This window comes from Meleagris gallopavo, chromosome 1 (genome assembly GCF_905368555.1).
Source record: "Meleagris gallopavo chromosome 1, MGAL_WU_HG_1.1, whole genome shotgun sequence".
NCBI classification, from domain to species: Eukaryota; Metazoa; Chordata; class Aves; order Galliformes; family Phasianidae; genus Meleagris; species Meleagris gallopavo.
This window is the reverse complement of record NC_139404.1, coordinates 54,180,588-54,199,301: the sequence shown is the minus strand read 5'-3', so window position 1 is coordinate 54,199,301 and position 18,714 is coordinate 54,180,588. Positions and strand designations below refer to the sequence as shown.

The following is an 18,714-nucleotide window of genomic DNA, read 5'->3' as shown; positions in this document are numbered from 1 at the left end:
GGCCCCCTGAGATAAAGTCAGAATTTCTTTCCCAGCTACAGTTAGGGGCCCACCTTTGTATTATTAGGGCTGATAAGTCAACTTCCAGGGAGCTTTGCTCTGCCTGAGAACAGCTAAGTAAATGGAATGATAACAAGCACAGCAATTGCTCCAGTCTCCTGTTCATGCCCACCTAAAAGAAGAAAACATCTTCTGTCGTAACAGTTCAGTGTCCTTGCTTTTTACTGTCAGCAGCTTCAGAGAGAGGGATAAATGGACTGAGCCCTGTCAGGATATCCTGTCATTCAGTTAGGAAGGGTTTTCCAGCTTTGCAGTGAACACTTTCGACAAAGACACCACGTTTTGAAATTTTTCCTGTCTTCAGGCAAGCTTCACATGATCTATCTTTCACTTACTTTCCATCAAGAAGACAAGTGTCCTTTTATATTATTCTCCTAAGTGTCTCAAAGAAATAGTACTTGCTTTAGATCCTGATTTTAGTACTCATGTCTAAAGAGATCTGAAGAAAAACAATTCAAACACCTCACAATGGAAAACAACCCATTAATTTTATACTTTTTCGCTTTTTTGGTTGCAATGAAGCTGCATTTGACATCACAAGTCCCAGATCAGGTAAGAAGCAGATTTTTATTCAAATACTGAATTGTTTGTGTCTCTGTTGCACCATGGGAGTGGCTGTTCTTTCGCTGATTTAGAGAGAACAGTAACAAGGTACTGTACCTTATGGAAGAAAAACTACCACTTCAGTGGTTGCTGATACCATAAGGCACAGAATTTCAAACCAATAGCTACGTAATTCATCCCTCTGAAATAAGAGAAATGTATCTGTTTGGTCTGGCTGAGAGTTTGACTCAGAGGATGTGTCAAGTATGCTGAGAAAGTCTCTAAAAATAGCAAACCTTGCAAAGATTGTAGGTGGCATTCAACACAAGCAACAAAAGAAAACCAATTGAATTTATAGATCAGAAGAGGAAAGCAGAAATTTTGCCGGAGTGAATATTAGCCAGTCTACCAAATACAGAGAGGGAATTCTATTTCAGATAGGTGTTAGGGAATTCAGCCATAGAAAATAATTGTATAGTGTTACAAATCTAAACAAAGGTTTTGTAGGCTTTTGTGTTTTTTGTATATTTCACATGTAAGTCCTACTGATCTGTGGAATTTCACAACATCTGTTTTCACCACCTTTGTAGTGAGGCAGAAAGATTTGTTCTACAAAGCTGACCCAAGAGTTTGGCAGATAATTGAGATAAATATGCACTCATTTATACTATCTCAAAAAGTGATGCTCCAAGTTACTGCATTCTGGAGGAAAAAAAAAAAAAAGTGTAGAACTGGAAATAAAAGGACAGTGAGAAATTGGGGACAAAAAAAAAAAAAAAAAGCCATTCAATGTAGTTCTTTTTTTTTTTTTTTAAATGGAAAAGTATTTTGTTAAGTACAAACAAGTATGTGGGACTGCGTTGTTCTTTTTCTGAGAACTGGCACATCTTTTTTTTTTTTTTTTTCCCTAATGGCAAAAAAAGAGAAAATGAGCAAATAGGAGAAAGTGGAAATTACACTACTATTTTAAAATAGTTTATAGCTGGTGGTAGGGAAAGGGTATAACTTATTTTTATTTAGCTGTTGTCTTCTATAATATCTTTTGCAATTTTCTTGTTCCAAAAAATAAAATTTCGGGGGATCCCGTTTTGATGAAAACTGATGCAGTGAGATAATTGTAGGTTGTTCTATTAATGGATTTTCAAGTCTAAACTTTATTATCTTACAAGCCCAGCAGTTCACATAACCTCGAAGTCTTGATGGCTTCCCCCAAATACTTGTGAGGAGCCTGGCTAAAGCAGAACTTGGTTAAAGACTTGGGAAAACCAGCCAAGGCTCTGATTTTAGGAAGATCCTTCAACATTAATGATACCGGTTTGACTCAGTGGAAAGGAGCTGAGGTGTCTGGATTTTGTTTTTATGGCATTCCTCCTTCTTCTGGTGCATACAGTCTCTCATTGAGGCTGGGCCATCTAATGCCTTGTGACAATCAAGGCTTTGAAAGGCTTCCGATGAGAAGGTGCTGCTTGGCCAAGTGTATCATCGAGCTGTATCTGCATTACAGCTCAAAAATTTGGAGAAGGATCTCCTTTTTAATTCAAAAGTTCCTGAAATGCCTCTGCACTCCACTAAGAGGTTTCACCACCCAATTATAATTCTACCTGAAAGCTGCCCAAATCAGATTTCAAAAGTATGCTTATGAAGACTGAAAACTGACAACTAGGTAGATCTAGTAGATCTTGAAATGTACCTACAAGTGGGGGATCAGAATCAAGCAGAGTTCTTCAAAGCTTCTATAACTAAATCTCCTTATCAGTGTCTGAGACACATCCTCACAATCTTCATTACCGAAACATGCTGCTATCACAAGGATAGGAAGGATAACCAACAAAGAGGGGAAATCTGTGGAGTGAGGACTTTGTGTCAGAATACCAGGGTGCAGCACACACAAAAACCCTGCCCTGTGTGCCAGTGTATCCGCCAAGGCCAACTGCAAGCTTCTGCAGAATCCCACATGTGCTTCTTAGCACGTGCAAGCTAGAAGAGCAACGACAGGAGACTGAAGCAAAACATTCACCAACAAATTACGATAGACACAACATACCACACTTGTCTCTCCTTAACTGACCATTCCCAAATCAAATAAGCGCTTTCTAAGAGATCTTGCTTCAGCTAAATTTTATGCTAGAACCTTCAGTGTCCTGTATGTTCTTCAAGTATAATTGTCCTTCTGGCTTTATAATCTGTGAAGCTAATTAATAACATTAACATACTGCTACTAACCTACAAAAATATTTCAGAATCAATGCTGCTGCTGTAACAGGCCGCTACATGCATACATACACATAACCATCCACATAAACAGTGGACAGGTACAGTTTTTCAAGATGAACATTAAGCATTTCCTTGGGTTGATCTGGCAGCAGTTCAGACATTGTCTTAATTGACTAAATGACTAGTTAATTGAAAACCCATTCAGAGATTTCACTTCAATCATCCTGGATCGGATAGGAAGTCTGTTGTGGTCAGTACTGCTTCAGTGAGTTGGTATGTTGAACAAGAAGATAGAGCACTTCACAATACTTCCTCTCCTGTAATGACTGCTTCATTTATTATTTTTTGTTGGCTCTTAAAAACTGTATTTTGTATTACCTTACTTCTCTTCACTGTGAATTATGAACTCACTTCTAGAAACATTTAATTGGAAGACAGCAGAGGAAGCCAGCATTAAGTGGGGCTCAGCAAAGTCTTTTTGCTTTTAAACAGAGTGACTGTTTTAGCAGCAAAAAGCAGACTGCTTTTGGTATATAGATGTTTTCAAAACTTTCATTTCTACAGCTACAAGACACAGTACCGCGATACTATCCTAAGCCTTTCCTCCTTTTTGACACCATCTCAGTTAATCTGTAAGGTTTTGCATTCCTGAAACTCCAAGGAAAGGAGTGTGAGCCCTTGGTATTTAAGCTAGAAGCCTATGCTCAGGTTTCCTAAGCTGCGTTGTGGTTTTCTCCAGGTAGGAAAAAAAAAAAAGACAAGGCTGCGTTTCTCAGTGTGCTCCAGTGGGGTCAGTTTGAAATTACCATCCTCCCTTATCCTCCAGTTCAATACAGCAGTGCTGATAACAAGACATCTGCCTTTTGAAAAGACCAAAGGCTTGTGCCATGTTCAGCGTGCGCAGAAGCACAAGTGTTTTCCTCCACACCTCATGTTTGGTTTCACCGCTAATACAGGAGACACTTGCCAGCACGTCTTCCTCTGTCCTGCTTTGGGATTGTGAGGCAGTTTTGGAATTAATAATCCATAGGCTGTTGCTCTCTTGGTAATCCCTCTTTTAAGACTGCTCGACTTAGCATTTATTGGATAAAGTGTTGTTAATAGAAATAGGGTTTATCCTGCACAGATGTATTGAATGTATTTCATGAAGAGAAGGCTACTGAAAAGCCCTTGTAAGTGATACAATGCCTAGTTCAGCCCCAGAGCTGCAGTTCGTATCTGCTGACCAGGACAGAGCCTGTGACTGAGAATAAAGCTGAGCTACATTGGTCACTTGTCAGCAAAGCCACTGGAGGCAGAGTTAAATCAACTGAGACACGCTTTCCTCCTTTTTAATTAATCTTTTCCTAAAACAGATGAAGAAGCGATGTGATCAAAAGCTGCTCGTTCAAATGGAAACTCAATGTACACCTTGCTCTCTAAACCTTGAAACTCGGTGCCCTGCTGGCTACATCAAAATTACCAATGGGACAGGGATACCAGACTGCAGGTATTTCTTCTATCAGAGGTTTTTACTGTGAGCACTGTTCTCAATGGATTAGAATAGATTGATTTGTATTATGAACAATCTGTCCCATGTGATTTTCTTAAGGAACATTGAAATTTATTTACAGACAGTATTTACTGGCTTCACCAGCACCAGAATTCAAGCATCTATGTCTAAAGTTAATCAACAAATTATGTCAGAGGAAGGTAAACACTGATATCAATGCCTAAGAGATTTTACTTTGAGTGGTATTGTAAGATGTCTTCCCTATTTATTCTGTATACTTCAGATGAATTATAGCGTACAACAGATTTTTTAAACTGCCAGATATTGAGTGGAAGTGTAGGCAGAGCAGGAAGAAGTATCTCAAAAGAAATCTGATATTCTTCAGAAGAGAAAAGCAGCATTTAGGGAAGATGAAATACCTACTTTAAACTTAGCATTTAAAAGAACCTTGATATTAAAAAAAAAGAAAAAAATTAAATGCTACCTCAAATCCAAACAGATAAAATTGCTTTGTTAAGACTGTAGAATAAAAGATAAATATACTATGCAAAAGACATAGCTGCAAGGATGTTTTAGCCCTTGATATGCAAGTATATTTTGACAAAGGAAAAAACGTTATATTGATGCAAGTAAATTTGAAGGGCTCTTCTCTGACATTAAAGAGGAGATTAGGAATTTCATTTTTCCCCATAGAAGTCTTTTATGTGCTTTAGCATTGTTCCAATTTCTTTTCCTTAGGTATTATCTAGAAATTAGATCACACAGTCTTTCTTTACCTGGATGCCGGCATTCTTGTATGAAGGAAATTCAACAACCAGAGTGCTGCCAGGGATACTGGGGCCCAGACTGCATAGGTAAGCTTTTTTCTGGTAAAATTTGAATAGAAATAAAGAATTGTTTTTTCTTGCTTTCGGAAAGTATTTCCATAAGAATTATGCTTTTCAGAGCTTACTGTAGGATCAGAAATATACAGCGCTATTTATCCAAAAATTGGAGGTTTTGGAGAAGAAAAAAAAAAAAAAGCATATCCAGAGATTATTTTAGAAAGAATAATTACTTGAACATTTCCAAAAATTCAGGGAGCTCTATGGATTTTGAGGTCTTCAAAACAAATAATTTCAGCCAATGTCTGCAAAACGACTTTTTGCATATCACACAATAGCTGAAGTGGGCAGGGATGACTGGAGCTATCTGGTCCAGCCCCGTTCAAGCAGGACCACCCAGAGCAGGGTGCTCAGGACCATGTCCAGGTGGCTTTTGAAGATCTCCAAGGAGGAAACTCCACAACCTTTCTTGATAACTTGTACCAGTGCTCCAAAACCCGTACTGTACTGAAGCCTTTCCTGATCTTCAGACGGAACCTTCTGTGCTCAAGTCTGTGACTACTGTCTCTTGTCTAAGCACTGGGCATCAATGAAAAGAGCCTAGCCCTGTCCTCTTTACATCTTTCCTTGGGGTACTTATGGACACTGATGAAATGTCCCCCTGAGCCTCCTTTTCTCCAGGCTGAACAACCACAGCCTTCTCAGCCTCTCCTCCCAGAATAGATGCTCACATGGCTTCATCATCTTGGTAGCCTTCCATTGGACTACTTCCAGCATGCCAACTCCTCTCTTGTACTGAGGACTCGGAACTGGACCAACACCCCACGTGGACTTTGCCAGTGTTGATCTCCTTCAACTGGGAGAATCCCCATAATAGATTTTGAAAATTGAAGTTTTCAAGCAGAAGATTTTCAAGTTCTAATGTTAGGTCAGAAATGTCCTTTCCTGAATCTGAAATATTTCTCAATATATTTAACTCTTTACTTCCTCATCTAGAAGGGTCTTTTTTTTCAGTTATTTTTGAACAGCCAGCAAAAGTTCAAGGCTATTACTCAGGAAGCGACAATGAGGAGTGCCACTCCTCCAGCAGTCCCTTCCTCAGGAAGAATCTTTCAGCATCTCCACAAGTACTCCAAATTTCAGGTTACTGAAACAGGCACCAAGACCTGCAGAGGATGTTTCCCTGCCCACAGAGAGCATTTCTGCTTTAGAAAACGGAGTCAGTGTCCACTTCAATATCTGTAAATTCTTTCTGTCCGCAAAATAGACAAATAATCTTAGCATGGCCCACACTATGGTTTAAATAGCAGACATTTATCTACTAAAACAAAATAATAAATAAACATAAAAATTTTAATTCCTATTTACAGCTACTTCTATAGAAATAAATAGGAATGTAGAGTGTAATGCAGTCTTCCTCTAAAGATAATCACTTGTGCAGTGATGTACCATTTTCCCAATGGAAATGAAACTTAAGTGTCCAGAGGGAGAACATTTGATCATCCCATACTTTAGGGTGTTGCATGAGGTCATGTGAGGTGTATGGATGTTTTTAGAATAGATGGTGAGTTCTGCTTTGCTGCAGACAGAGGGTGCAGAAGTAAGGAGGCCATAGAGGCAAGGAGGCTCCCACTTCCTTCAGGCAAGCTTCCTAGCCCCAAAAAGCAATGTTTCTGAAAATTAAGGTCACAGAATTGTTTCTGCTGTCATTTGGAGGAAGAAAACAGCTCTCTGCATTATCATAATCTCTGTAAGAACGTGCAGCATGCCTTGAAAAGTTTGGAGGAAAGTAGGTCCTTCCTGAAGCTGAAGAAAAATCCCTGACTAGGAGTTTACTTCACCTCTGACATCTGATGGCAATGACAAAATTAGCTCTTAAATAGTGGTCTGACTTCCTTAAATGATAGCCCTTACTGCTACACATGGTATGAATGAAATATGTTTTGTCTGCCTCCATTCCTACTGAGACCCTTAAGAAATAAGTAAGCTCTTTGTTAATAGGCATCAGGAAAAAGCGATCAGCACAGGGGAAAAGAGCAGAGCCTTTTAGCGCTGCCATCTTGCACCTGCCCTGCTAGAAAATAACTGACACCACCAGGCCACAAGAATGTGGCTTTGTAGAGAGCTGTTTCCAGTGAGAGGTCCTCTCCATCTAATCCAACCACAGAAGCCAAAACTGGTGGAGTTTTTGTGCCCAACATGAGTCATTGATGGGCCTCAGTGGGAGCTACCCCTTCTCCAGCTCAGGTTTCCACTCTGGGCATGTATTTGCATGTCTCAGTGCTATTGTCTGTGGGGAGTCAAATGAAAATAAGTAATTCAAGAAGAGGCTGCCTTTGAAAATAGTTCGGAAAGCTGAATTAAGCTCTCAGTTCACCCAAACACTGGGGTTGGGCCAAGTGACAGTACCAGTATCACTCTATCCCATCTGTGTCCCATGTCAGAGTCCTGGTGCTGCCTCCTGCAGTCCTGGGAGCGAGGGAAGAGGAAGTGCTTTATCTGCCTGACCAAACTTGTTGAACAATGCAGTAATGTTCTAAGCTTCTGATAAACCTGTCCCTTGGTGGTGGCAGCAAAACAGGAGACAAGATGCAGTGAAGACAAGGGGAAGTGGAATGAACACAAATTGTAGACACTGTATTGTCAGCAGTTTTGAAGTATAATTTCCTGGAATTTGTAACATAAATGTTTCATTTTCTCTATCTTTGCTCACTTAATAGAAGCATCAGAGCAGTTAAAATTGTTTTCATTCATAGCTAACATTAAAGAGCTTGTATCCATGCAAGTACTAAAGATTGCTATGCCTATCACACAGTACCCAGAAAACAAGATTCACTAAAAGCCACTTTACAGATTAAAGTACGTGTACTTATTGTACTTATATGTAGTTTATCTCATTTCTGGTTATTTCATCTCATCTCTTAATACACACTTCTATTTCACCAAGTATAAGGTAAACCAAACTCAAACATCAACCTTTAAATGTACTGATTATTCCTGAGAAGCTTAGAATTCTTCCTGGATCTTCAGAACCAACAGATCTTAGAGATTCAACACTAAGACACAAACAGACAAAGATTAACAGATTGATACAAAGCCAAAGTTCTCACTAAAATTTATTGCAGACATATGCACATCCACGTAATTTTTCATCACTCCACCCAAATCAGATTTATTTTCATGTGAACTTCCATGTCACTTAACCATCCTAAATCAAGATGAAGTTCCTCAGTGGTGGCATAAATCCAGTGCTGCCCACTTCAGCCCACACAGAGCTAAGCAAGGCTCTTCATAACCAATAAATCTACCAGAAAGGTACAGCAGAGCAACCTCAAGGACAATGAGAGTTTGCTACACTTAGTCACCATCTGTACTGGGATTATGGTACTGAATGGGAACTCCAGCTACGCTGACAGCTTACAGGAAGGAAGGATTTATGTAAAGAAGTTAATAAACCATGTTCACAGAGAGGCTTCACAACTTAAAAATAAGGATATTCCTACAAGGAGGAAAATCTGACAGAACAATTTGAACAAAAACAATTATTATATGCATTTTCTATAGGTAATCATTTATTAAAAAAGTATATATATGTGAATATTGAAAAATCTCAGCCAAAAATTAACTACTTTGATTTGGTAATGTAGTCGCTCCTTCTCATTCTTTCTATCTGGCTAGGATTTGCGATCAAACATCATCTCACTTGGTATACCACCACCTGTAACCATGGTTTTATCATCTAAGGATCTGAAAAACATACCACCTCTTTGGCACTTAAATTTTACAGTAGCCACAGACTATTAGGAATGAAGCGGATCATGAGATACCCAAATCTCAGTTTCCAAGAGGATTTGAATCAAATATCACAGTCTGATGGGAGGTACCAGGGAAGTACTTTCCAGATAGAACAAATATAATTTGGGGAGACAAAAATAATGATGCATTTTGGAATAAGAAAACTATTTTTCATGCAATCCTGTGATTACAGAAATAAATAATTAAATAATTTTTCCATGCTAAAGAGAAATGCTGGTTTCTGCTAAAGTTGAGTTTCTAGTGGGTAGATTCAGGTGGATACAAAACAGTACATCGTCTTTGGTCTCTGCCTGGCCCAAAGCCACTTCGAGGTCCTCATTTCTATTATGCAAGGGGAGCAGAAAAGCAGAGCAAGGTGACTGACTGATTGTTCATTGTCATTTCCAGCGTGTCCAGGAGGAGCTGCATCGCCATGCAATGGGAGAGGACACTGTTCCCAGGGTTGGAACGGAAATGGAACATGCACTTGTCAGGTACAGCCTTTCTCTTAGAGTAAAAATGTCACAGCTGCATGTAAGTACAGCTAAGGAATAACAATGACTACTACTATATAAAATAACACATACTACATTTTATTGTAAAGTGGTTCAGAAATAGCAGAGGTAGACCACATGGAGTTCATTTTGCTTAGTTTGCACTAAACTTGATAGCATTATTACTAGAGGCCTAGTACTGAATACTAGGCCTGAACTAGAGGTTCAGGAGAAAGTATTAAAAAACTCTTCTATGTTTAGTCTCAGGAGAGACCTTATCACTCTCTACAGTGATCTGAAAGGAGGTTGTAGAGAGGCGATGAGTGGTCTCTTCTCCCATATTAACAACAATAGGGCAAGAGGGAATGGACTGAAGTTGCACCAGAGGAAGTTCAGGTTGGATATTAGGAAACATTTCCTCTCAGAAAGGAGCGGTGCTATAGTGGCACAGGCTGCCCAGGGAGGTGGTGGGGTCACCGTCCCTGGAGGGTTTCAAGAACAGTTTCGCTGTGGCACTGAGGGACACGGTCAGTGGGCATGGTGGGGATGGGCTGGTGGTTGGACTGGGTGATCTTAGAGATCTTTTCCAACGTGATTCTATGATTGTGTGAATCTTGAAGCATGTGGTTTGTGTTCTTCTATTCTTTACGGTGTGTTACTACTTATGATTTTTTGCCTTAATTAGAAAGAATGTGTCTTTGGGACTGTAGTCTCAGTATTATGTTTCTTTGTTGGGAGTGTAATGTGCAGTGCTTAATAACTTCAGCCAAAAATATTTTAAAAGAGAAACATACTTCATACTTTTCTACTTCACCAAGTACTTACTAATCTTTCTTTTGCATCAAAAACACATCTTTTGGGGGCATATGAAAAGTAGACAGAGTGAAAAATAGTCAGGAAATACTATTTCATAATTTCAAGAATGATTTTGGTATTAGGCTTGATTACTGTTCTCTATTGTTAACTTGAGAAAACAAAAAAAAAGTAGAGAGAAAAATTATTCAAAAGACAACACTTTCTAGAACACCATAGTCAATCAGTTCTGATTTACTGACTGATTTATTTTCTTTTTCCTTAATAGTGTTATGGATGTGGTTTAGTTGTTTTCCTTGCTGTTTGCTTGCTTTCTGTGGTTAAAAATGTTGCTTTCAGGCTGCTAACCATATACTTACCTGTATATAGATGACAGATTTAAGTTTTAATTTCCATTCTGTAATTCCAGAAAGGATTTGCTGGGACAGCCTGTGAAAAATGTGCTGAAGAACATTTGTTTGGTCCTCAGTGCACATCAGGTGAGTTTGAGCTTTCTCAATTGAAATAGGGATAAGCAGGTGAGCGCAAGCTATATTCAAACTAAAAAATTACAGTGAAATGGGCAGGGAACCCAAGGTTTCCCATCAAGAGCTGCTCTGTGCTTCGGGAAACACAATAAGGGAAAGAAAATGGGTAGCTACTGAAGCCCTCATTCGGAAGGGGGCTGGATTCAACTCAGAGCTGTGCAGACAGTGCTGTCAGTGTAGCACTACAATACCTAATATTGTCCTTTATATCTTTGTTTTGGCCAATAGTAAAAAAAAATTAGAAGTTAGAATAATTTTTGTGCTCCTGCAGTAGGGCCTTCCTGTTATCCAGTCATGTGAACAAGTTTTCATTCTAAATGATGAATTTGTACTTATTGATCCAAATACAGGAGGTTGTTATGGCACTTGGAATATTGGGAGGGAGTATATCAAATGCATAATTTACAGTGGTTTACAGAGTTTTAGTTTGACTTTTAAATACATCTACTAACTAGAACTTCTGTATCAAGGCAGGAAACACCAATGTGGCATTGAAATTAATGGTTCCTGATGGACATCCCTCTCCAAAAATTAATTGCCTTGTCACTGGACCAGTTCTGCTTTCAATCTCCACAATTCTCTGCCACACGGCTCCATAATTCTTTAAAAAGTGTGAAAAAATTTACTGATCTTATAGTGCTTTTTTGATTTGTTGATTGTTTCACTGGTTGGCCATATTTCTTCTAGAAGTAGTGGGACACTGAGTGAAGGATCAGAGCTATTTGGACTATTTAATATGAAAATAGATCACCAGTTAATATACAGTATTCTCCTATTTTGCCTGTTTCTTAATTTTTATTTACCTTTCTCATCCCTGCTGAGCATTAGACATTCAGAAAATTATCTGAAGAAAAAAATTACTAAGAGAGGTCTCTTTCCCAAGTGGTAATGCTTATTTAACTATAAGTAAAATTTTCTTAAGAATTGCATTAATTACACCTAGAAAGAGTCGTGAACAGCCTCAGTTCTACACTAATCCTATGCCTCAGCTGACTCAAAGGCACTTTTGTCCACTGGATGCCAGTATTGTTACACAGAAATGCAACTAAGCCAATGTTTTCATAAAAATAGAGTATTTAAATAAATTCAGTATTGGAAATGTAATTATTTTCTGAGCAGCTACTGGAGGATTCAATGGCATATTAATTTAAGGATCATTTTACACTTCAACTTTCAGATATTTTAGCTCATCCAAGTTTTTTAAGTATTTATAAATACTGTACATTTGTGACTAACTGCTTTTCCACAGTACCTTAGATGTTGCTAATTATTATAGCAGGAACAGTAAGATGGGTAAAGTATTACTAATTAAGTACAGTAGGTGATTTGCAAGAGCCCAGGCTATGTTTGTAGAGGAGGGGGGCAAAGTGTATCACTGTAACTTAAAGTCACCAATACTCCTTTATACTTCTTGGTCTTTTTCAGTATAACTGTACAGGGCTTTTTTTTAAAAGCATTGTAATGGTAATTGAAATGGTTATAAGGCTTTTAAGAAAACATGGGGTTTCAAAAACAGCTTGTAAAAGGGCCTCACAGTTGACTGGACTCTGAATAGTTATGTGTGAGTTATGTGTGCATATTTTCACGAGGCTTGTAATCAGATATAGTAGAGTAAAGGAACAAACAGGACCAAACTAAGTGCTTCAGACCTAGTCCCACACATTGACCAATTATCCTTTTAAGTACATTAATTCTCTTTTAGAAAAAAATGTCACATTACTCATTTTCTTTTGTTCGAAAGGCAGGAAAACAGAATTAAAGCAAAAATTAGATATTTGCTACCCATTTGATAAGAGTAATAAAAACGAATTATGTTACATGTTATATTCAATTTGGACTCAAGATTGTATGTTTAATTTTTCAAGACTTATTGTATTAGCAATGGGTCAGTTTGGTGTTTCAGGCCCTCAAGCTGTTATCAGACTGCAAAAATCAGAATCTGTTACTTGCTGATGTATGCAGCTGAAAGTACTGATTTTCTCATTAACAGAAAACTATAAATTTAAGAACTCAAGTCAAAGTTTTGAAAATTTGAAAATTGCACTTAGTAATACTTAACAGTTGTTGACCAGGAAACTATTTGCTACAGGTAATCACTAAATATATCTTTCCAAGTACCATCCTGAGTTAGTAAATCCAGTCACTCTCTCCATCTAGTTTGCAGCTGTGTTCATGGAGTATGCAACAGTGGAATTACAGGAGATGGAAGATGCACTTGCTTGTCTGGATACCAAGGTCTCAGCTGTGATCAACGTAAGTAGCCTGTTTTCTATATAAGATACATTCAACTGCTCTAATACATTTAGAATTGGTAAGGACAGGCAACCAAACATACAATAAAACTCAAATCCTGCTTGTGAGCAGCCATAACTATTATCACCCCTTCAATCACAATAGCAGTAGGATTTATGATCTGCAGATCAGGAGAATTTTCAGCTAGTAAACTGGAGGATAGAGTGTCTCCTGGCACAATATGCAGACACAGCTTAATCTGTCACCCTCTGTCTCTCAGCAATAGCTGAATGCAAGGCATTGCAGTGCCCTGCAAACTCAAGATGCACTACCTCGGGCGAGGATGGCAGAAGACTGCAATGCACATGTCTACCCAACTACCACGGAGATGGTACAAAATGTGAACGTGAGTAATTTTCATCTACACTAAATTTTTTTGGAAACAACAACATTAATATTTTAGTTCACATACTGAATACACTTTTGAAACGAATCTCACCATCATCATGACTTAACTGTTCTTCAGTGCATTTCCCAAAGCAATCTGAGATACATCCAGATTCCTTCTGGATAAAACTAAACACTAAAGTACACTCTAGAGGCACATCAGTCCAAAAATCAGACAAAAGCTAGTAATGCATAGTGCTTTTAAATGCATATTATGGATACTAGGTCATCAGTGCTTACAAATCCACTCCTATCACATCACTTGCTAAAGTCTGACTTCAGTTTTCTTTCATAAAAATCAGCATCAAGCAGGGGTCTGTACTGACTGACTATCCATCATATGTTGGCTCAGTTTTATCGTTAAGCATAAACTCCATAGAAAAGCTCAGTTTAGCTTTCCTGTTTTCCATGAAACAAAGATAATAATCTCGGCTAGAACAAAAAATCTGCCATAAAGTTTTTTTCATACATTTGTCAACTTGCTGCTGAATACTCAACCATATTGCAAGAACCCAGATTTTATTTCTTCTGCTTACAGTATATCTTGCAGCATCAATTCCTCCTTCTAAACAAATTTCAGTGAAGAATAAAAGGCTGTATGTGAAGCTGGAAACACTATTTAGTAAATGTTCACTTGGAAAACCAAAAGTCCTTCTTACTCTATCCAGGAATATTTACAGCATTAATTCAATCCTCTCAGTCTTGAATGCGTACCATCCTTTCTGAGCACTCTTGAATACCACCTAAGAGGAGGACTTCAGAAAGTGACTCCTCAGGGAATGCAAATTCCTACTGACAGGCAGCATAAACAAGCAACCAGCAGGGAAGGATGCTAATATCCTTACCCCAAAGTTTTGTAGTGATGCAGTCCATGACAATATTGTTCCTCTGCCCAAATACCTTCAAATACTGGCATCATCTGTGGCTTAAGTCAGTGTTACACGTCTGACTAGCTGATAAACAGAGGACAATCAGCTCTAGGACAATGAAGAATGTAACAGAGGACAGCAGTAGTTGCTTCAGACTCAGCTTGGAAATGGTATTCTTCCTGGACAGTTTGAGAGTATGAATGTCTATGTATGTGATTTTACACTGGAACAGAAGTCTTGACAGAATGAAGCTGAGCACTGCCAATTCTCCCAGTCCCAATTGAGGGGAATGAAGAGGAGGACGAGAGGAGAAGACAATGAGTATTACCACCTTTTTGTTCACTCAGGGGCCTACCACCTTCCAGCTTCAATGTGTGCTGAACTGGACACAAAGGTGTATGAAGAAGCATTGCTGAGTTACGAACAAGATCAAATAATGCCATTGCCTTTACAAAACTGGCTTCTGGAAATAGATAGTGAGCTTCTAGTCCAGTCCTGAATCTACAGCAGTGTGGAAGACACAACTAAAGAACTTGCTGGCCAGTTTTCCATATAGCTGAATGGTTGACATTATATTGTTTAATTACCGGAAAGAAAACAGTGAAGGCCTATTATATTGAGAAATAGTTTCCAACTGATCTAACACGCACTTAAAGCTTTTACTAACCTTGTATCACCTATCTGGCCTCCTTTGGTTAAAATCCACCAGAGAACAGGGAAATAGATGTGATATTTTAATGAGCACATTATGTGATTATATCTGTTTATAACTCAATTTGCCATGTTAAGAGATTCATTTCTATACAAAAGCAACAACAGATGGTTGCTATGTTAGTATAAACACATTCCTCCCTTCTGTCTTCATGCTTCCACAATACTTTGGACTAGGATGTTATGAGAAGTTGTCACGAGAAGTTTAGTCTACCCGGGCTTTGTTTGGCATGAGGATGTTCCAGTAAATCTTTGTATTCAGCTTTTAAAATATGGGCCTTAATTCTTTTACCTTTTTTTCTTTTTTTTCCCCTCAAGCTATCAATCCATGCTTTACAAAAGTCTGCGATCCTAATGCCAACTGCACTTACCTTGGACCAAATCATCACAAATGCACCTGTCGAGAAGGTTATAGAGGGGATGGTCAAGTCTGCTTACCTATAGACCCTTGCCAAATGCTATACGGGAACTGCCCTGCACAATCTACCATTTGCATATACGACGGCCCAGGAAAGGTTAGTGTTGAACTGGTGCCCTAGATGTTTCCTGCATCAGTTGCCTAGGAACAAATAATGTTTCATCTCCAAAAAGGAGCCAGAAGTGTATAGGCACAGGTCTCAGGGAAGCCAAAGCCTATTCCTAGCTTAGGCATAAGCTCTATAGGTGGCCAGGAGGTATCCCCTTTCCCTTTCCCTCTACATATAGAAGTAGGTGTCAGCCTCTGAAGGTGGGAATGAAAATAGCGGCCATTTTTTGTGGAACGTTTTAGCTCAAATTTGTCTCACATAAGTGGAGGCACTGAAATGAATCTTCTCACAGATACATTCTCTGTCTGTGACTGCAAGGGACTTGTAGGATCAGTGGAGTCCTTACATAGGTACCATAGGTAAACATATCTAAAGTTATTGTAACTCGAGTCTTTGAGGACTACTGATGAAAGGCACCAATGTATAGGCTGCACATTATTCATGCTGTCGGGAACTCGCTCAGATTTCTGTGTTGTACTTCTGCCACTGAAAAAAAGAAGACATCAGAAGGCCATGCTTGTTTTGCCTGTACACCCTATAGAGCAGAAAAGGGAGTCAGTCATCCAGAGCTGTCCTGACGCTCATGGTCAATCAACTTTTTTCACCCAAGTTACATGTGGCCAGTATGCTCAGGCTAGTATGTACTGCTGATATGTCTCACTAGTTAATAATATGCTTTGGCACTTCTTTTTGAGAGAGAGCAGTGGCAACAGAGGAAAAAAAGGCTAACCTATCAAAATTGAATTTAAATGTTCTCAGTCACAGAAGTGAATCTAAAGGCTTTATCTAAAGGAAATTTATCTGGGAGTCACTAATTTTCTGGAGTGGATAAAGCCTTGAAGGAAGTTGTATAAATATGGATGGCTTTATACTTGCATCTGAACTCACCAGGTGATTAACTAAGGCTTTGATATTGCTTGGTCTTTAATTCTTAGGAGCAGAAAATATACTGAAATTTCTGCATTGTGCATGTCTAATTTCTCTCTACCCTCCCATCTCTTTGACGCAGTCCCACTGTGAATGCAAGGAGCATTATACAAACTTTGTCCCTGGGAAAGGATGCAGTATGACAGACATCTGTGAAACGAACAACACATGCCACAAAAAAGCTAAATGCTCGATGGTTGCTCCGGGACAGATTACGTGAGTATTTCTTCCTATTAAAGATTTCACTCAGCTTCTCCCTTCTCCCCATCATAAGCAGACTTAAAACAAATCCAGTGGATGAGCACTTTCCAAAGTTATTATTAATAGTTCTGTTATCAAGGACAAAGGACAACATTTAGTGGAGTTAGGATCAACAAAATAGCACATCAGCCCAATAGATAATGCACCATTTTTAAAAAAGGATCAAGACCTGTTTTCTGTTCCTCAGAACAAACAGCATGGTCTGGCTTACAGCTAAAGGCACTTCCTCTTCAAAATCACAGTTACTGCCTCTTGGCAGAGGTCCCTGGCACATGCTACCCCTTCAGCTGTGCCTGGGCATTGCCTGGGAAAATGTTATGTGGGCCAGAACCATGCCAGGCTGCATGCTAAAAATTAATCAGCATTAATTACCACAGGACAGTGCTGGAGCCCTGGTCATTTTTATTGTACTGAACAGGGCATCTGTCCCCCATGCTGTGAAAGCAACATTCGCCTCAGCAGAATCCTCAGAGCACATGAGAAATTGCACAACCTACAGCAGAATCTCTTTTCCTGTACAGAAATTTATTTTGCAGATATTAGGAAGAAAGTCCATTTTAACACAAGACTTAACAGTGTTATATCAGTCCAAGAGTTCCAGAAGTGCTGGCTTTTGGGAGCTGAGAATTGGAATGTAAAAGACAAGACAGACCATTAGCCATAAGCAGACTAACAAATCATTTTATAGATTCACAGACAGAAAGTGTTTGCATCGAAGAGTATACTCATTGCCAGTTCTTGCCTCATCACCCAGCTTATTCTTATAGTGAAAAATTAAAATCACCAGTGTGTAAGCTGTTGTGCATTTCGAACAAGTTTCATTTCTGGAACACACTGTACTACACAAAATGCACTTTGCTGCTTCAGCACACCAGCAGCACCAGGTGTAAAAACTTCAAAGATAGAAGAATATTTCTATCTGAAATCAAGACCAAAATGCAGATTTTCTTGAGTTAAAAATTTTTAACAAAATTCCACAACATGTAAATCAGCATATTTCTTTCCTAGTTTATCACCAGTTTACTGCAGCAACTCAGTTGTTAACAGCTACATGTTTACAATTTCAGAATGGGAAAATAAAAAATTTATGATGATAAAGAGAAAAAAAAGAAACAGTCCAAACGCCTTGCATGTCATTCATTTCCATGACTTCTAACAGCAGACAAACGGACAAACAAACAAAAAGAACACTGAAGGATTAATTTGTATCCCAGTCCTATCTATTGGGCAAAAAAGAGAAATTGCCATGAATATTTTCCAATTAAGGTGAATCCATTTATGAAAGAGAAACTTTGCAAAGAAAATAATTGATTGGAAATGCAGGCACAGTAAATTGTCTCTGATACACATGACAGCGTTTTTGTTGCAGCCCCAGATTTTAAATGCTTTTGGGATTTGGGGCTAGGCATGGGCCTTGTTTGGATTTCCTTTTTTCTGTTTTTGTTGTTGTTTGTTTGTTTGTTTTTGCTTGTTTGCTTGTTTTCTTAATTTCTTCTAAAACACAGAGCTGTAACAAAGTCCACAAACCTGTCTTTTTTCCTTTCCACTTTTTTTTTTTTTTTTCATTAAAGACTCAGTTGCACTGTTAGCTTCTCACATATAATTACTTCTGCTTTCTCTAGAATCAAATGATCTGTACAGGAATAAATCTCATACACAGAGATGTAGAAAAGACAAACATCTATGGTTTGTGAACATAACACAGCAGAAAATGGAAAATCAAGACTGTCTACTTCTGTTCTCAAATAGATCTTCTCTGAGTGAGTGCTGACACTTTCTACAGCACTGCTTCAGCAAGCAATTACACACAGCCTTGCCCAGAAGCTATGAAGCCTTGGCTGGTGCAGAATTACACTGCTTGTGAGACCATAGCATCTCTGGTTTTCATGCAGAACTGGCTTTCCCTCAGCCAGTTTCCATTATTTTCTATTCTAGTACCACTCTTATTTTACCTCTGACTCTGTTTTCAATGTAGAAA

At 38.7% G+C, this 18,714-nt stretch overlaps 1 protein-coding gene across 1 annotated transcript in view; it reads left to right on the top strand.

The window, feature by feature from the left end:
* Nucleotides 1-225: 225 nt before the first annotated feature.
* Nucleotides 226-18,714, top strand: part of STAB2 (stabilin 2) — an 80,038-nt gene continuing 61,549 nt past the window's right edge. Inside the window, exons 1-9 of the mRNA XM_085228049.1 lie at nt 226-612; nt 4,173-4,306; nt 5,048-5,163; nt 9,337-9,422; nt 10,645-10,714; nt 12,920-13,015; nt 13,275-13,400; nt 15,340-15,536; nt 16,558-16,691. Of these exons, the coding sequence (XP_085084175.1) occupies nt 529-612; nt 4,173-4,306; nt 5,048-5,163; nt 9,337-9,422; nt 10,645-10,714; nt 12,920-13,015; nt 13,275-13,400; nt 15,340-15,536; nt 16,558-16,691 (1,043 nt within the window). The 5' untranslated portion in view covers nt 226-528. The remainder of the gene's footprint in view (nt 613-4,172; nt 4,307-5,047; nt 5,164-9,336; nt 9,423-10,644; nt 10,715-12,919; nt 13,016-13,274; nt 13,401-15,339; nt 15,537-16,557; nt 16,692-18,714) is intronic.